This window comes from Strongylocentrotus purpuratus, unplaced genomic scaffold, assembly GCF_000002235.5.
Source record: "Strongylocentrotus purpuratus isolate Spur 01 unplaced genomic scaffold, Spur_5.0 spur5_scaffold_6, whole genome shotgun sequence".
In the NCBI taxonomy this organism is placed as follows: Eukaryota; Metazoa; Echinodermata; class Echinoidea; order Camarodonta; family Strongylocentrotidae; genus Strongylocentrotus; species Strongylocentrotus purpuratus.
In genome coordinates this window covers 14,986,103-15,006,084 of record NW_022145612.1, presented here as the reverse complement: position 1 = coordinate 15,006,084, position 19,982 = coordinate 14,986,103, and the positions used below count along the sequence as shown (strand labels likewise).

General features: G+C 36.1%; 2 protein-coding genes across 4 annotated transcripts; one reads left to right on the top strand and one right to left on the bottom strand.

The window, feature by feature from the left end:
• Nucleotides 1-76: 76 nt before the first annotated feature.
• Nucleotides 77-11,272, top strand: LOC588642 (carboxylesterase 5A). Of its 3 annotated transcripts, none has more exons than XM_030973124.1 (11): nt 77-145; nt 3,850-4,032; nt 4,682-4,861; nt 5,509-5,668; nt 6,703-6,780; nt 7,295-7,413; nt 8,018-8,185; nt 8,574-9,022; nt 9,357-9,542; nt 9,983-10,167; nt 10,571-11,272. In XM_030973124.1, the coding sequence occupies exons 2-11, from the start codon at nt 3,862-3,864 to the stop codon at nt 10,684-10,686; spliced, it is 1,812 nt and encodes a 603-aa protein (XP_030828984.1). In that variant the 5' UTR covers nt 77-145; nt 3,850-3,861; the 3' UTR covers nt 10,687-11,272. The 3 variants fall into 3 exon arrangements, with proteins under 3 accessions (XP_030828984.1, XP_030828983.1, XP_030828982.1); XM_030973123.1 differs by having other exon boundaries at nt 77-357; XM_030973122.1 differs by having other exon boundaries at nt 77-369.
• Nucleotides 11,273-11,402: 130 nt separating this feature from the next.
• Nucleotides 11,403-18,354, bottom strand: LOC588618 (39S ribosomal protein L45, mitochondrial). Its single transcript, XM_788293.5, has 7 exons — nt 18,195-18,354; nt 16,214-16,481; nt 15,367-15,431; nt 14,804-14,955; nt 14,229-14,277; nt 13,373-13,522; nt 11,403-12,953 (listed from the first exon to the last, which is right to left on the bottom strand). Exons 1-7 carry the CDS (start codon nt 18,237-18,239, stop codon nt 12,666-12,668), a joined length of 1,017 nt encoding a protein of 338 aa, XP_793386.3. The 5' UTR covers nt 18,240-18,354; the 3' UTR covers nt 11,403-12,665.
• Between the last annotated feature and the right edge of the window lie 1,628 nt (nt 18,355-19,982).

Below are 19,982 nucleotides of genomic sequence, written 5' to 3'. Positions count from 1 at the left end.
AATTTCAACCGATCCTGGAAATTTTAGGGGGGGCACGTGCCCCCCCGTGCCCCCCGTGGCTACGCGCCTGAGTATATACCCTTACGAAAAACACCGCCAGAACGACTCCATATACCTACTCCGAACCGCCGACCGATATTTGGAGGTAATGTAAATGCATGTTTTTTCTGTCGTCGGTCTGGTGTAGGTCTCGTTGGTGTGACCAGGGAGGTAATTTTGTCTCGATCACCTCCTAGTATGTGACCTAGCTGCAGTGTGTACAGTACAAGTAATAGGAAGCTGCGGCCCCGGTTGAACTTGTTTGGTTCTCAGTTTGGGGGAAATATATAGAAGCATTGGATACAGTCTTTCACCACGGTAAAAACACAGGTATTGTTAATTATTTTAAATTTTTCTTAATGCTGGTATATCGTTATATGCTTTAATTTTCCCGTAGCTCAAAATGCGATACATGTATCATCTATAGCCAAATTATGGTATACCAAACTTAGTCTACACTGCATTTATACGGTCAAATAATGGTTTATTTTCTACTGAACTATACTGTCTCCATAATGTTTGCATGCGCTCTGCATTGTAAACGACCCTGATCAATGATCCATTCCCATTTAAAATTCCTTTTGCTGTTATTGTTCCCTTCTCTATTCGTGCAAACTGACAATCAGTCCGTTACGTAATATCAAGGTGTTTTGTTCATGTCACATGATAATTATATAAGTCCAAACAAATATTGAATAACGTTTTTGTCTAGCTTTATCATATTATAATATTAAGCTATGCCATAGGATACCTATTTTTGCTACGATATCTATATATTATATAATGTTTTTTTAAGTTGCTATTAAAATATGAGCAAAACAAATTTCCATCGGGCAATAAACGTGAAATTGAATCGAAATTAAACATCGACGGGGTCATTTAATTTGTTATCATGTTCCCCAGTGTGATTGTGTGCAAATCTTGATTTTATATGGATTTATTAGTAACTCTATGATTAAAATGATCGAACCATTACCACAAACAAATCAAATTCATCAAGAAAACCCCCGTTCTCAAAAATACAAGTGTTAAATCATTGATACAATTTAAGAGCGTTGCCAAAATGTTGTACCCGATGTATATCACTATTAATATTGCTAGATCCGACACTAGTATATTATGAAACGTTTTATTTTGTTGGGAGGTCACAAAAGAACATATTTCTCTGCTTAAAGCAAAGCATCGATTTCTCTGGTGGAAATCAATCGAATTTATTTTTTTCCTGGCTAGTATTATAGAGCGAACGAGAATGTAGACTACATGTTGTTTTCTACAATGCGATGAGGCCCATTTTGCCTTTTGGTTTTTTGTACTACATAACGTCATTTGTTTGGTGGGCTGGTGGCAGGCAATGTCAATATTGAATGTTCGGGAGGTAATCAATTCGGGCTATAGACGTACAAAGATAAAAAGCAAGCCAATTCATTGACAGATATTTCGGTGTTTGGAATAAGAGGAAAATTTTCTATAACAAAAAATGTAAGAAAGATTCATGATCGAATTTGTTCAACATCATTTTTTTTCTTGCTTTGCACAAATCATGAACTATGAGAACAGTATTATATACTGTTGTCGATAGGCCCTAAAGTTGGAATATATATTTCTTACCTATTTTCATGAAATAATACATTTTTAAATCTTGATAGATAACATTTAAATTTCTTCAAAACTTTATGAAGAATAAATCACATCGTAAAAGTCATTTTACTAAAAAGAGGTTAAAAAATTGTTCCAACTTTACGGGCAACAGTATATCTATTTTTGCTGAATCATTTGCAACCGTATAGCTATTGTGGTTTTGATAACAAAGAAAGAAGATAAAGGCCACACAAGATACCTAAGTCAGTGGCGGATTGATAATTCGACAAAATATGCAACCCGATTGATCCGCAACTGAAAATGACACAGAATTGATGATGAATCAATTTGGTTAACAAGATCTTATAAGATTGCTTATACATTTATATATTTCTTTCTCTTTTCCTCAAGCGAGGTTTTTATTTCCATAATTTCAATACATATTTACATCAGTTACTCAATGATTGAATGCAAAATAACATCGGCTGAAAATTAAAGTATATTCGACAATTCTTCCAGCTTAGTATTATTTTCTTTGCTAACACATGCATAATACCTTAAAAGCAATCTTAGCAATGACTTGAATTAAAACCACAAAAAAAAGCATGCGGGGTAAATAACAGAACCATTGACAACCGTTTTAACGTAACATTTATGAATTGCATATTGCGCATAATTTAAAATAATATAGGATTTCCCGGCCAAATTCGCGTGTTTGTCATTCGAATTCATTTACTTTGCATTTAATTTAGCGCAGATCGGCTTTGCCATGCCAATTATCATTCAATTTTCCAATTTTTGTATTTAATTTAGGATTTTGGTCGAAGGGTTTCAAAGATCTGTCATTCAATTTAGAAACTGCTCAACTAGCATTCAAATTAATATTCACTTGAAAGAAAAAGAATGAGCTATAAAAAGTGTGTAATAAACGATAAATGTATATTGACCATCAATTTAAGTGCACAAAGTGCTAATTTGAATGCTACAAATGAATTAGAATGCTAGAAGTACACCGTCGCGTTGTCAGAAAATCGTGTTGCGCCAAATCGAATGATCAAATAGCGAAAGAAGCACATTGTTTATTAATTTGAATGAAACATATACGTAGATTCTAACGAAAATTCCATAGATTTGAAAACTAGAAAAGGGAATATAAACCCGATATATACCTGACTGCACTAAAACCGTCGAATTTGAACGCAAGACAAATTAATTTGAATGACAAACTCGCGAATTTGGCCGGGAAATCCTATATTTAGGAGAGTATATTTCTTGTTTTCTATATGTCCTTACCTATAGTTATTAATATTAATTAATTAATATATTTTGGATTATTTATAGTTCTACTTCATTAGTTGAAATATCAAATTACATATTATTTTCCAAAACTTAATCACATCTTTGCAATATAACAAAAAGTGAAACGTTGAATCAACTGGTCCACAAGTGTTGCATAAATTATCATTAACAATTTGCCATTTATATACATTTTAGTTTGAGGCAATAATCTTGTGAATCATCTTGAAATTAAATTGTTAAACTTTACTATTATTTATTGTTTTATCGAGAATGGCAAGATGCAAGTTCATTGAAAAATCATAATTTGATTACAAATGGTATCTAGAATGACTCTACATTGTAATAACTAAAAAAATTAACGAACAACAGCTCTTAATTATTTGATTTTAATTATACAAAATTTAAAAAAGCATTTCCGCTAAGTTGGTAGATAGATCAAGTGATGTCAGCGATTTTGAAAATAAATGTGATATTTCGAATGTTATAGAAATAGAAACAGGGGATAAAGTAAATTTTTTTGTTGTGAAAGTAAAAGATTACTATCGTGCGTTAATACGGAAGAAGTCAAGAGAACCAATTGTCATTTATTTTTAGAATTTCCTTTTTAGATTTAGATTGTTATTGCTCTTATTCTTTAGATAATTACTTTGCTCGGATGGCTGTATTTTCATTTAAATTAAAGCAAATTCGTAATAAAAAACTTATACATAGCATGCTTGGAATATGTAATACGTCATTGTTTGCACATTTCATATGTGATGGACAAGGCTACTGGAATATCGTCTCGGAATGATTTTCAAAAGTATTTTGACACGGTGTTCGGGTCATAATCATTGTTCTGTATATTATCTTCATCTATAGCAAAACTCAATATCATTTTGAGAGGTTTATCAATTATGAGGAGTATTATTGTCCGTTTATTCATGCCGGTAGGTCTGCTTGAGAATGGATACGCACTCGTGGCCCGGCTCGTGGTCGTTGCTCGTCCTACTCCTAATCGTTGTGAGTCGTTGTGAGTCGGTGACTGTCGATGTGACAGGTGGAAGGCTTGTGGGTCAGACCATCCCTTTCGATCAGGAGTTCCTCGGTATCACAACCAATGTGGATGTCTACTTGGTAAGTTTATTCATGATCTACATTTGCAAAGGATACTTGCGTAACATGCACTTTTTGTCGTCAACAAATTCTTTCGTTGCTATCTTGATGTTTACAATTCCCCATTTCTCCGGGTAATCTTTTTTTTTTTTTAATGTGGTGGAATATAATGTTTCTAGAGATTAATAAACACAGTTATAAGAGTAGAAACTGTTATCATATGAACTTCCTGCAATAATGTACTAGTTATGTCAACAATAATTATATGTGATAGCTTTCAAGGGTTTTGACCAATTAAATCATTTTTATCAAAACCAGTTAGTTGAAATGCGTTGCATGTCTACAGCTCTTTGTAACTACAAGGGAAAAGGCGCTACATATAATATTCCTTTTTGGATGGGATTGAATTGAAAAACTATATTAGTTCAGACCATTTAGTTGATAATGTTAGAAAATGACCGCCATGTTAATTATCAACTTTTATCAAATATACTTTCAAAAGTATTCCGCTTGAAGTAAGTCATTCTGCAAGCTCATGCAAACGTTGTCCATTAGATATCTATAAATAACATTCAGGAAAAAACGAACGGAGAACATTGCCTCTCGAGTAAAAGGCGATTATAAGACAGTGTACATTTTCTTTATTTGACATTCATTTGTTTACATGCAGGGCGTTCCGTTTGCTGAGCCACCAGTCCGCTTTGCTGCCCCTGTTTCCAAGGAACCATGGGAGGGGGACTGGAATGCTACATACTTCCGCGACACTTGCTCACAGGTTGTGACTGATCCCCTACAGATGCCAGCTAGTGAAGATTGTCTGTACCTTAACGTCTTCGCTCCTAACCCGATGGTAATGATAAATTTGCATAAACTGCTGATTTTTTCAGAATGTAGAAGTAGCAAAGAAACTTACTTGGCGATGTTCACATATGGGTGTGTTTTGCACCCTATATAAACCACCAGTTAGGGGTGAATCAAATTGTACCCTGTTACGGAGAGCAATTTTGCAGCCTAAGCTTATTTCTTCTTAAAAATTACTATACTATTTTAAGAGTGTGTTATTATAATATTCGATATAATTTGTATACCGTTGTAACATGTTTACATGCTTTCCATTAGGAATAGATTAAAAAAAAACTGTACACGGACCAATTCAATTAATATATGGACAGCAAAATAGGCATGTGCAATAAATATCGACAGAACCTTATATTGAGGTCCTATACATTAACCTGATAACACAAATCCTAAGCAGGGATCTAAGCAGATATCAAAATAATGTAATATTTTATAAAGATATGACTCCCGAACCTTCATGACTGTGGAATGCTTCGTCATGTCCATCACTTTTATTTGAGTTTATAATATGCTTCAATTCAATTTGTGTTTATTTTACTCAAAGTTCTTTTCGCCACCTCTTATGCCTGTCATCCACCTCTTTACGATTTTCCATTTGATTTACGTCTCTCTCTCTCTCTCCCTCTCCCGGATGTACAGCCGGCCAATGCCGCCGTGATGGTGTATTTTCCAGGAGGAGCATTCAAGTTTGGTGGCGCCTCGAATCCTAACTATGCAGGCGTCTCATTGGCTGCAAGTTCTGACGTTATCATCGTCACCGTCGGGTATAGGGTGAGCGTGTTTGGGATATTTTCTACAGGTGAGAAATAATGTAAAAGGTAACTAGCATGTATATTCATTAGTGTATCCGATAGGGTGGGTTTGCGGGCGGAGAGTATGCACCCCTATTTCTTTAACAACTCCGGAACAATTGAAATCAACACAAAGTCATGTGGACATTCAAGGGAGGTCATGTCCAATGATGTGCTAAAATTTATAGCCTATGAAAAATCGAATGTAATGTTCTTACTTTGTTTAGGTATGATAATTTTGCTTTGGTCTTATCATACTCATTAAATGAAACATTGATGTCATATGAGTAAATAGCTGGATATCGAGTCAGTGGCGTAGCGTGGGTTCAGTCATGGGGGGGGGGGGAGACTAGCCTTTAGTTTATAAGATGGTTTATTGCCGTTTGATCAGTTTTTTAGCCTAATCCCATATGGTCCACACCAAGCCCGTCTACTATCCACATTGTCTAGTAATAATTTCGTATATTTATCAGTTGGTCTAATGACCAATTAGGTAAATATTCATTCGGTCTAATCTCCAAAAAGTCTTCTACCCATTTGGTCTATTGCTCAATTAGTCTAATTTCCAGTCGGTCTAATTCCTAGTTTTTCTAATGCCCATTTTTTGTCTGTTATCTATATAGTCTAATAATCATTTAATCTTAAATAATAATTATCATCAAATGATTGTTAGACCTTAGAACTTATGGATTGTAGACAAAATGGGCAATAGTATAGGGCATTATATAATAGCAACTTGGGGTTCCTTGTTTTCATAAAGTGGGCGTTATTCCAAAATATTTTTTTGAAATAACTAAAATTCTCTTACGGTACCGCGACAGCTGAATTGACGCTGTACTAGATGGTTAACATTTAAGGGGGCAGGAGGGGATCTACCTCTTACCCCTTTAGAGTGGGAAAATATTTTTCATTACAATGACGTGTTACCTAATCCAAACATGATATTTATGAGACATAAAGTAGAGTATTTAAATTACCCTTGAGTTGATTTTTCGAAAAAAGTTGCTATCTATCGTGTTGAACGTTGTTTTACATTGCCCAGGTGATGAAGTGGCCCCTGGGAACTACGCCATGTTGGATCAGGTTGCTGCATTACAGTGGGTCCATTACAACATAGAAGGTGAAACAATAATATTGACAGAAAAAATCTTATAAATGAGTGTATGAAATTGTATAAGTTTTACAGGTATATATATTTTTCACTCGTGTTATGATGTTGTTTATTTTCCCTACTCAAGTGTGAGGTTTATAGAGTCAACAAAATTTCTCATCTTATCGTATCTAAATAGTGATTGTTTAATTCATTCGTCTGTATAAGTTCACCATCCGACACACTTTACAATTTTTATGATTAAAACCGATAGAATATTGATGACATGAAAACTATTCCCTTTAAATGTTAACCTTGAATAAAGTGTATGCGTTATGTGACAATGTTATTTGTAGGCGTACTTAATATAAAAAAAAGTGAGTTTCAGATACAGTTATTTTAATTTAATCCCATCTTATCTAAGTAATAATTCTATCCATTTTTTTGGATTCGTTCACTGCTCGACCCACTTTGTTATCGATTAAAACCAATGGAATAGTGATCATTTGTTATGAAAAGCAAAACTGTTTTTCTTTCTTGTCAGCTTTTGGTGGGAACAAGGAGAAAGTGACAATATTTGGGCAAAGTTCAGGCGCCGGCAGTGTTGGATTCCATCTTCTCTCAAAACTCAGTGCGGGCTTCTTTTCACAAGCTATCTTGCAGGTGATTTGAATTGGAATCTGAACACAATAACGTCAGTATACTCCATATAATTACTTGTGTAATCTATTGTTTTCACCAGTCAAACTGAAATTATCATGCTACTTGAGTTGCCTAAGTTTTCGGGTAAAGGATTATCTAAGCTGGTGGGGGTGGGGCGCAAGTTCGTTAATCTTTGACAAGCATAAATTATAAAGGAGTTATTACACCCCCCCCCCCAATCCTTCCATGGATCTGCTAATGTATCTTAGATAACAAATAAGGGGTTGCTTAATGAATATTTGATATACATCACTGACATCAGTATACTATTAACTTTTGTTAACAAAATTCTACTTTTATGAAATTAAGTCAAGAAATGATCTTAGTGCAATTTACCAAAACATTTAGTCAAGGAGAGGGGGTAATTGATTTACTTAATGCGTATAAAGAATCCAAGTAGAGTTCACTCTATTAAATCATATTGTATACGCATATCCGATCAGTGAGTACTATTAACCAATATTCTGTTCTTACTTCATACCTAGAGAAACTCCAGAGTATTTTTGTTTCAATGATGCTCATGAGCTTTATAATCTTCACTTCATATTGACTGCTTCAATTTCAGAGCGGCAGTGCCTTGTCTCCTCGTTACTTCCGCAATAACCCTGAAGAAGATCGTCGTGATGCGATGGAACTTGCTTCAGCCGTGGGATGCCCTTCCACGGACTCCACTGCCCTGGTTACATGCCTAAGAACAGTGGATGAAATGACCCTATTACAAGTGCAAGATTCGGTAAATATAACTCTTTACAAGATTCAAGATGAGTATGGCACTATTGTAGTTGACTATAAAACCATACTCGGAATAATACGAAATACTGCTTTTTCAAAGTATGAGATGAAATGAAAGATATATCTTATTCACCTTATTTGGTGATATCAATATATTTGTGGTGAAAGGCTCAAACTAAGCTCTGTAGAAAACAAAAATAAAGTTCCAACTTCAATCGTTACACACACATATTACAGATCTACAATACCGGTACGTCATTGTTGATCTGAGAAAAAACAAGCCTCTCATAATAATTATGAATAAACGTGATATGCCACGCTTCAATAAATATGCCACAAAGCCCACAATGATCATTCGATCAAACAATTAATATCATCTTTTCATTTAGGTCTACCAATCAGGTTACTTCATTCGCTTGGATGGAACCTTCCTTGAAGACACACCAGATAACCTCCTCTATGGAGAAGACAGCATCCCCCTTCCTACTGCCATCATGGCCGGATTCAACAGCCAAGAAGGCACTGCGAGTATACGCTCCTTCTTTCCTGAATACAGCACAAGAGAAACAGGTCCCTTCATCAATCGCTCCATGTTCAAGACCATGGTCCATAGTTCCCTCTTGGGTTCTGACAAGCATTCCCTCATCAGGGAATCTGTCTATCAGGAGTATGTAGACTGGAGCAGAGTGGACTATGATGACTTGGACTATTTTGATGCCTATGTACCCTTCTACAGTGACTATATATGGCGAAGCGGCAGTGATGCCTCTGTGAGACGTTATTACGAGTTGGGCGTCGCTAACATCTACCAGTATTATTTTACGCATACTCCAAGCAGGTAAATAGGCCTATCAGCTTATTTGAATAAACTTCAGTTGGCTTTTATACTACATCCTCTTACGATTGTATTTAAAGAAAACAAATTATGTCACTGATGACCCGACTTTAAATGGCAGCACTAATATTTGTCAATATTAAAACAATAATGTATAATCTATTGTTCGCATAATATCCTAACAAAGATTTGATCACCATTTTTATTCTAGAATGATACACGCATGAAAGGTTAACATCCACACTGAATAAAACCCCACATATTGTGGGGTAAGCATAAAAATACACTAGATGATCTTTGAATGTATTACTACACCATTTTCTAATTCTTCTCACAGTTCTTTCTCCCGTGCTGGTCCAGTCAATCCCACATGGTTGGGAGCTGGTCATACAGAAGAGTTCCAATTCGTCTTTGGATGGTCGTTTGATGAAAACATCTTACAATACAAACACGAGTTGACCGACGATGAGAAGATGCTCTCAGCCCAGATGATGAAGATGTGGACCAACTTCGCTAAATCTGGGTGAGACCTGGGAAATGGGATATGTTCTGCTTTTTTTAGTTCAATACTTGTACCATCGCATTAAAATGAAGAAAGTGGTAAGGTTTGATTGCCAATTCACCCCGATTCAATGGCTGATCGTTTCTCGGCAAAATCCCATTTATATACATATTTATAACAATTCTCTCTTCCCCCGACTGACACTGTAAATTTCTCTAGCTTACGAGGAACCAGAGCAAGAAAAGTTTGTGTCTCAAGTACAAGAACTTATAGGAGTCAAAATGGCCGACCTTCCCTTCTTTAGAGAGCAAAAATTCCTCTGAATAACTAGCCTTTCTGGGGTAAAAAAAAACCCTTTTGAAAATAAATCATATTCCAGTGAAAATTTTCCCTCCCCCCTCTCTGACAATCCTGTATCCCCCCTGCAAAATGAATCAGGTTTTCATTTCATTTTCTTACAGCAACCCAACCCGTGAGTCGCCCGACTCCTCTCCTGACCCGGACCTACCAGTTTGGTCACCTTATACTATCCCAGAACTCAATTACTTGGAGATCAGGCTGAATAATTCAATTACCGAGAGAGCTGTTCAAGCCTGTGGCATGGCTTTCTGGAATCGCTATATTCCTGAGCTGAGAATGTTCCTAGGTATTGAAGATAATAAGTTGTTATCTTTTAGACTTTACCGTACTTACTGTACAGGGAACATCAAATAGCAAATATTTTGTTAGAATATTATCAGAAGAAGAACTAAACACATCAAAAGAGGAGTAGAGTTTGAAAGAGTAAAGGGAACATCAAACGGCAAATACTTTGTTAGAATATTATCAGAAGAAGAACTAAACACATCAATAGAGGGACTAGAATTTGAAGGAGTAGAAGTAGAAGTAGTACTAAATGGACAGTAAGGTCAAGATATAAAAAGGTATAAAAAAACAGGGGAAATTTAGAGGAGGTCACAGGTAGTATTAATGAGAACAAAGTGGAGCCCTGGCTATTCTCTACACGAATTGTCCTTTACAAAAAAATGCTTTCATTTTGTAATATACAGAGAGCCTGTCTGATGGTGAAGAGGAATGGAAAGAGGACTTTGCAGATTGGCAACAAGAAATGGATGAATGGCGGCTTGCTTTCAAAGACTATCAAGAACAAACAACCTGCCCATAAATATGCTATCGGAAGATTGACATTAACCACTCGATGTGTGAGCCCTCCAGATCCAGTTGGCAGAAGGTTAATAACTGTTAGTAGAGAATAGCACAAAGTATTTCTGTTGAATATCAATGACAATTAGTGTATAAAAATTGTATCGTTTAGGGATCTATACTGGTGACGAAGAATTGATACTAATGCGTTGTAAAAACTGTAAACATTGTTAACTTTTAAAATGTGATAATTACAACCATAAATAATACAAGATAGATCATATAAATATGTAAATGGTATCATTTCCTGTGTCCTTTGACATACAGATGACAATTTTAACTAGTGTTGATGTGTGAACTTTATAGTTTTGTGGTTCATACACAAAATATTGGAGTCCCAGAATGTGATAAATAAATGTATATTTTCAAAACATCCCAATTTCAGTCTGTGCACAAATGTAGAGCGGGATAAGGACATTGACATAATCTTGTTCCCAAATATAATGTAGATATGAATGAATGACAGAGATATTTTTCTATTCATACTTTATATATTGTCAACAGATTTTATATAATTTGTAATAAAAATATGACACTCTTTAAAAAAATGATGTTTCAGTTTCATGTTGTGCTTGGGGAAACGAATGCTACAAGTAAATTACAAGAGATAAGTTTTAAGGTTAAAAGTCAAAACAAAATAAAATAGATTCCTATGAATAATACAAAACATGAACAAGATTTGCTATCTTTCATATCATTTAATAATTATGTCCAAATATCATGCAAAAACATGTCACGGTCTCACAGATAAGAAATAGACATTCATTATAAGTGTTTAGAACAATTTAAATAATTGATTGATACAACTGTTTTAATGAACCAAGTCCTAGAACCAAGTACCAAAATACTGGAAATAAGGCTAAGGGTACATATATCACAATATTTTAACAGTTGATCCAGGATATCGAAGAAAAAGTCTTGAAATGTACACAAATGGGAGCGTCTTCAAATTAGAGGGGATGGGCACAAAATAAAGGTATTATTGGATACGTGCTGTGGGAATAGGGTAGAAAGGAGAGGGAGCATGTTTTAATGCTTATCATACATCAGTGGTATGTTATTTCTCCTTCCTTTCCTTTTGATTCCTTGCTTCCCATTCTTTAAATACTTTCTATCATCATGCTATTTTGTACAGCTCTATAGCCCATAGCTTTATAGCTGATATATATAACTATCTTCTTTAAATTATATCCCCTCTGCATGCTACAATCTTGGTTCTGCACTTCCAATTTATCTTGCTTGAACTTTTCTTTGTCCTTTTTACTTAATACCTACTTATTACTCCAGTAATCTCTCTTTCTCCATTCCCTTTCATCTCATCATTCCTTCATCTCAGATGTTCTATGATGTTACTTCTCCTTCACAGAAACATATGTTAATTTGGATTTAGGTATTGATTTCATTTTATTAATCTATATCAAAATGAGTAGCAATTTCTGTTAATGATTTCTCATTCTTTTTACTACATTTTTGCTACTAATTTATTCCAATTTGCTGTTTATTCAAAACATGATAACAAACTGTACCAAACTTGAAGCACAGTTTTTACAGTTTTCTTCCAGCTGTTTCTCTACTCTGCTCTTGCAAATATGTATGTATTTATTGAAAAACCCATCATGTACCCCTTTACCTTTCGTTAGAATACTGCATGATTTTGTGATGCAGTAATAAAATAAATACATAAGCAATCCAAATTACTGATCACCTTGTTAGGATAGTGTCTTTGAGCTTCATCATTCCTGACCTACATTTCAAACAGAATGCTATCTTATCTTCAAATAAAGCCATTTCTGCAGCATCATGAAAGAATGATACCATGATGCAACGTCCTTATCAATCACCACAAAAGCAGCTGGCTTGAGGATCTTTATTACTTGCTTGTCCTTATCCTCCACACACTGTCCATCAAAACTACTAGATAGAAAGTTATTCATTTGTTAATCAGTTCGTTTGGTGTTCCACATGTCCTTTCTCACTACTTCCTTGCTCCATCACCTCTCCTTCCTCCTCCTCTATCTCCTCCTCCTCCTCCATCTCCTCAGGCAAGACCATAGTCCTGACTACCGGTTCCCTGTGGTCTGCCCATTCTGGGACTATCTTACCATGCATCCTCCAGGTTCCATACCGATGAGGTAGATGTTTCTCAAAGACTACGTACTCCAGGACATCCTTGAGTACATCTTCGCTACCGACCATGATGCGACCAAATCGGTCGTAGATTGCCAGTGTCTGTGAAGGGGAAAATGCAGTGTAGTTGAGAAGTCAGGAGACTTGTAAGACTCAGTGGTGATTGGATTAGCAATGATGATTTTATACAAAATGAATAAATAGGCAACCTTTTGAAATGAAAATTGACTTAAATTGCATAAATGATCAAAACTCTGTTCAATTCTTCATCTGTGCATAAATCTTGAAAAGGGCAGAATAATGAAGAGCTATCATTAAAATGTGACATAATTGCTCAATGAAAATTAATTAACATACACTCTTTTAATTAAGACTCAGATCAGTTCATAATTGTCTTTTGATCAAGACAATACAATCTGCAGAGGAAATTTTCTTTGTTGTCCATTTGTTCACCGAAGCTCTAAACAATTACATAAAAAAAGAAATAACAATATCCTTGCTGAATCCCTTTTTCCCCTTACCTGTCTTGTATGAAAGCGCACAGTGACCTGCCCATAAATGTTGCCTTTGTTAATCATGTCTGTACATCTCATGTGTACAATACGAGGTTTCTCAATGGATTCCAGCATCTTCCATCTTATTGTCTTGTAACGGAAACCAGCTATCATCTCCTGTAATTTAAGAAAAATTCTTTAATGAGCTACATCCTTAATAATGGTTTAGTAAACAAGTCTATGGAATGTGAACCACAAAGTACAGGCTTCAAATCCCTACGGCAGGACTTGGTAAGACATTAGTCTACACTTGCCACACTCGACCCAGGGGTAGTAAGTGGGTACCTTGTAGACTTTTTTCCATAAATGCACTCAGCACTATGGTTGCCAGAGCTAAGCTGAGGTAATCACTTGTAAAGTCGTTTGGAAGTGCGTGGAGACAAACAGAGACATTGTTTTATAATGTGATATGTCCTGTACAAGAATGGCATATTGTTGTTATCTCAAAAATAAAAAATAAATGACATTACCCCATGATATTGGAACTATTAGAAATGAGGGAGAATATGTTTGTGAAAATGAGACCAAAAACAAATCATATTTGAATGATGCAATAACATCAGTATCCTAATCCAAGATAAGAATTCTCATCCAGTCTTCATAATGGTAAACACACTGCTTTTGCACTCTCTGTATTCAATTATGATGAATGACTGTATTCCTTACACAAGATACAGGAGGTAAGATGGGCAATTTATTTTTTACTACAATCAGTATATAATTTGGGTACTATTTTTTCCTCTTTTTCTGACAAGCACTAAGGACAAAGATAATCAATATTTAGAGACTTAGCATATTAATAGAAATCAAAATATGTACTTACGGGATAACACTTTTCTGTGACTAGTGAATGCAGTAGATGTCTGTCAAAACTGAAAAATAATGGAGGCAAAGGAGATATTTTTATACAAAACTATGAATTAGATTTTTTTTTTAAAGAGAACTTTAAAAAATGAACAAAGTGTTAATACTCTTGTTATTGATGACTTCTGCGAGCATTATCCTTTTTCTTCTGCCTTATCGATATTATTTTTTTTTACAAACAATGCTAATTTTTAGTGGATCCCATAACACAATCTTATATGCAACCTTATTAATTCCATTTAGAAGTATTTTTGTATTCATACTAGAAGGTTTATCAATGCTTCATAGCAAGTCAACACCGTTCCCAGACTTCTGTGTCCAAAATCCAAAAGACATTGTTTTAATTTTAGCAGTGTGTAGATGTACTAAATGGCAGCTACATATGCAACAGTATCTAATTACAAATATTGGCAGTGTGTAATTAGAAATCATAATTTTACATACACTATTGTTGTCACCTAGTATAGTCTCGTTCAAAAACTGTTGTATTAACCTCAGGCAAAGCAAAACAAAATATCCTCAAAGAATACTTACTCCTGGAGAGCATTGTGAGCATCAACATAGATCTGCTGGGCTTTCCAGGCAAAGTCTGTCGTCGTAAACTCTGGTTCAAATTGCCTAATTTTCCTCTGGGCCATTTGCGTGACACCTACATTCTTGACTCTCTCAAGACGTTGCTTAGCACCCTGGGAGTGTAAGATCAGTTCAAATACAAAGGTATGAAAAATAGCTTGGTCACAGAAAACTTCTAGAGGGTGCAAAGTATGTACTTCATGTATTACAAATTATCACTATACAATTAATCTTAAAATTCACACATTCCAATGATATTATTAAGAGAAGTCACTTTGTTCACAATTTACAGGATTACTCTATTGGAAAAGATAAGATAACTGAAATTGGTATCAACCTCATACCTGGTTTCATATAGCGGTAATTGCTATAAAATGTATTGTTACTATTATCAATGTTAATAACATCATTACTGTTGCTTTACTCAATTTTATTTGTGGCAAACTCATGAACAGACACACAACCCAAGAAGGTGAAACTCTTCTTAGAAAGGCCTGTGCTTTGATGAAAAATTGTGATATTACCTCTGTGGTTAGAGACGATGCTTTTCCATCTCCTTCTGGTGGGATATAGGGTTCAAAGAAATCACCTGAAGAATAGAATAACAGAAACATATTGTTAAAGCTTATCTGCCATAGTTTACAGGAGGGATTAGACCATCCTACAAGGTCACTGGACAGGTGATTATTTCATCAACTCAGCTCTTAGTTAACATAAGAAAAAGAGGATCATGGGGGACCAATGGTCACCGATTAAGCATTGTTTGTTATATAGAGGGCGCAAGTAGCTACAAGTAGTGCAGTGGGCCTTTGAAAAAGATACATGCCAAAAAAGATTAATATGATCCAGAAATAACAAGAGACTCACAGCTCAAAGGTTCAAAGAAATTACAGGAGGAAATATTATTTCTGCCTTCAGTCGTGATAGCATCTTTTACAATAAAGTCATTGCAATGATGAAAATACAACTGAAATTATCATATTATGATACAGAAATTTCAATTTTACACTTCTGGATCATGCTTAAAACCATGACAATCTTCATGATTTCTAAATTCAACACAAACAACTCCTTTTTTGTCAGATGTGAACTGACCGAGTAATGATTTAAACCAGTGTCAAATTTCGGTTTGTCAATTAAAGGCTATCTGCACTAGATTGGCCAGGAGGGATTAAACATCCCTGCATGATCACTGGCAGCCTGGCAGGTGATTAATCTCATCAAATCAACTCTCAATTAACATTAAAAAAAGGGAACCATGGGGGATCAACACGTTTCGCTTAGGCATTGTTGGCTGTGTAGAGGGCGCAAGTAGCTACAAGTAGTGCACTAGTCCCACTTCAAGTTAACTTTAGAATAACCCAAACTCACCAGTGCAGGTGATGGTGATTGCCCTCTCTTGATACTGTTGTCCAGGCCTGATACCTGCGTTTCTTAGGGTATCGAGGATGTACTTGCGTCGATCGTTCTTGTACTCCTCTGATTTTCTCATTCGCTCCTGGTCTTTGAGAGTCAGCCTGGCCTTCTTCCGAGCCTTGTGGATTGTTTGTGTGGTTTTGTTCCTACATGGTTGGTTGGTGGCAACTATGGATGTGCTCAGCAGAGTCTGATGGGTTATCTGAGATCTTAACTGCCCGACCTACAGAAAATGGAAAAATCAATACGTGGAAAGAGAGCTTTGTATAGCAATAGTGTGAAATTACATACTAACCAAAGGCTTTTCCACCCCAAGTCATTGAGGAAAACTTTACGTATTGTACATCAACTTATGTTGTGAACGTTACTGAATTCAGGGACACTCCTTTGGCTAAAAAAACAACATACAATCTACAAAAATGTAGATTAGACCTAGATCTAGACTCTAGATCTATGTAGATTCCAGGCAGGATCAACATCACAGACCCCTATCAGAGGTCAATGTTCTTGAAATGAAATGAAATGTAAACAAGATTCACAGTAAACAAAGCTCTGCCATTTGTTTAAAGTTGAATTTGGTTATTCCTGGCTCATTTTTCCTAATTGAGGTGTAGACTCTAACTTTGTTAGACCTACGCCTCCCTACCATAACTCACTCGTACTATCACTGGTCTTTAACTAGTTTAAGCAAACTTCTTGCCAATCTTGGTTATCATATGTGTCGTGTGGGGCAAACCCGGACTTTAGTGCCCAGCTGAAAATCTCAGTTTATTATGGATTTAATATCAATAATATTAATTATGCTAATATATGCAAATATAAACATACCAAAACTTGATGATTTTTAATCATTTGACGTCATAAAAAGCAATTTTAAGCCAAAAATAGCAGCGAAGTAGGGGATCTCCTCTTTGCTTGATGCGAGATACTAGCGAACTGAAATAACCGAATAAAAACTATGGTGAACTAAAAAAAGAAAAGAAAAAAATCAAACCACCTCTGAAATTACCTTTGAAATGTTTATTAATTTTTTCTTCCGATATGCGCACATGATAGGGGCAGGTTGGGGTGGGATGGGGGGGGGGGGGGGTGCTCAATGGTCGCCAAATTTGGGGTAAAAGGGCAACTGGCCTTGGGGGGGGGGGCTAAATTTATTATTTACTTATTTTTCTTTGTAATCATTTTTCTAATTTTTTTCCGGGGTGGCTCTTTTCTTTATTCTGCTTCTTCTTTCTTTCTCACCAGATATGCACGAAACATTGGGGGTTTGAAGAGATGACACCCCCCCCCCCTTCCTGATGGGGGCGCCAAATTTAAGGGTTATTTTAATTTTTCTTTTCTTTTTTTAGTTCACCATAGTTTTTATTCGGTTATTTCAGTTCGCTAGTATCTCGCATCAAGCAAAGAGGAGATCCCCTACTTCGCTGCTATTTTTGGCTTAAAATTGCTTTTTATGACGTCAAATGATTAAAAATCATCAAGTTTTGGTAGACCCTATGTTTATATTTGCATATATTAGCATAATTAATATTATTGATATTAAATCCATAATAAACTGAGATTTTCAGCTGGGCACTAAAGTCGGGTTTGCCTCGTGTGGTTAACCTGAAAATTAAATTTCAAATAAGAAAAACATAAGTCAAACAAATTTTAGCAACGGTGGGCGAGTCTGAGTTAGCTAGGCGAGCGCTGCCAGGCAGGCAGGCACGTAAGGTAACGACGGAAACGACCCTATTCCAGCGAGCTCCGCCGCCGCTGCCACAGGCGGAGCTCTGCCTGGCCCTGAACGACCGAGAAATGCCGCATGATACGAGTTGTTGTCCCATACATTGTCTTTCGTGTAAGTTGTAACGTTGGGTTGATTTTAGACTCTCGACTGCTGACATTATCACGGCAAATTTAAGATATTCCTCCTCACAAAATAAAAAAAACTTACCAAGCTATTACAGCAAACAAATGATCTGTGTAAGATATTGGCCATATTGACCTCAACAAACAAGCTAGGGCGAGGCCTAGCTGGATCTTGAAAATTGAGCGACCTTCGAGTTTGAGGGGAGCTCAATGGTACAAGAAAAAATCTCGCACAGAGAATGGTTTGTGTTTCGTAGGACGACAAGAGGCGAGTATGATGCCTCACCATGCATGTCAATTTTACGGTAGTCTTTTTATAGTTTTGTTAATTTGCTGCTTGAAACGAGCTAGATCTATGTTTTTAAATAAATTTAAAAGAACAACGCAATTTTAATTGCTTGAAAATAAACATTTTGATGAAAAGTAGGGAAAAGAGAGCGATATACAACATGTATAATGTTTCATGTATGTAGGGCCCACCGCATCAGTGGTACCTACGGTATAGCTATAGGGCCTAAATAACTTGGGGAAAGAATTAGGAAAACGCCATAATAATATCCGATGCATGCTTTCACTTTGGACAATCGCAAATTAGTTTTGGTCATTGTATCTATCCAGTGGCGTACGCAGGATTTTTTCAAGGGGGGTGGGGGGGGGGGTTTAAAATCGGGTCCAAAAAACGACTCAGGAAAATTTGAAAATCGCGCCGGCCAAAAAGTCGCTCAGTGGGGGGGGGGGGGGGGGGGGGGGGGGGGGGGGGGGGGGGGTAAGCGCACCCTTTTTTTTTTTTTTTTGGGAGTCCAAAAAAAATCGCAACGACTCAGCCAGCCGAAAAGTCGCTCAGTGAAGGGGGGGGTAAGGGGACACTTTTTTTTTGTCTCAAAATTTGAAAAATTGACATTTTGCTCCGTTGGGGGGGGGTAAGGTCACTTTTCTTAGGTCAGCCATGGGGGTGATTTTTTTTGATTTTTTTTTTGATTTTTTTTTTTAATAATTAAAAAAAAAAAAAAAAAAAAAAAAAAACAAAGGGGGGTTTTTAGGGATTTTTTAGGGGGTTTACATACATAAAAATACCAAAGGGGGGGGGGGGTTAACCCCCTAAACACCCTCCCCCCTGCGTACGCGCCTGTATCTATCTCATGATTTTTTAATCTAATCATAGCTAAAGCGTCTTTGACTATCATAACCTTGTATCAGAGCTATGCTCGATCCACATATTTTATTTTTCATTATTTTTGTTTGTTTGTTTGTTATTGTTTTTTTATGGGGGGGGGGGGCTTGAGCAGTGAGTTCCACTCACAACTTCTCAGTAGAACCGTGCATAACGTTATGGCCATAGATCATCATAAATTTCATAATATAGTAGTTAAAACTTATTTGTTGTGATTGTATGCAACAATAATCTTAATCATGTTTTGAAGTCAAATGAGTTTGAAGTTCAAAGGTTATAGTTATAGGGGTACATGCAGGCACAGATCCAGGATTTCTTAGCAGGGGGCCAAAATTTGAAATCAGTTTTTTTGGAGGGCCCCGCCCCCCCCTGGATCTGCCACTGGGTACATGATCTAGTATGTCATGTAAGAAGATAACTTGTTTGAATGATATCGAAAGAATTAAGTTACAGGGAAAAAGTCGAAGCTTTAGCTATCTTGTTTCCATATCAGTTTTAACATGGACCCTAGCTGGCCAAAATTCACTGAATAAATAAAATAAATGATAAAATTATAAAAAAATATGTTTTTCTTTGACCTCGAAATTGACTCATCCATTTTACCTCTAATAACCCATGCACAAGTACCGTGGCTAAGGACAACCACATCGAGGATAATTACCGGCCCATAATTATAGGACAATTGCTTCCTATTGCTCCCTA

Coding starts and splice junctions, on each gene's coding strand:
- LOC588642 (XM_030973124.1), top strand. CDS start 3,862: ATGGATACGCACTCGTGGCCCGGCTCGTGGTCGTTGCTCGTCCTACTC. Junction 6,781..7,294: donor GGTCCATTACAACATAGAAG/GTGAAACAATAA, acceptor CTTTCTTGTCAG/CTTTTGGTGGGAACAAGGAG. Junction 7,414..8,017: donor TTTCACAAGCTATCTTGCAG/GTGATTTGAATT, acceptor CTTCAATTTCAG/AGCGGCAGTGCCTTGTCTCC.
- LOC588618 (XM_788293.5), bottom strand. CDS start 18,239: ATGGCCAATATCTTACACAGATCATTTGTTTGCTGTAATAGCTTG. Junction 16,482..18,194: donor TTGTTTGCTGTAATAGCTTG/GTAAGTTTTTTT, acceptor CATTTTCTGTAG/GTCGGGCAGTTAAGATCTCA. Junction 12,954..13,372: donor TGCGCTTTCATACAAGACAG/GTAAGGGGAAAA, acceptor TCCCCTTCACAG/ACACTGGCAATCTACGACCG.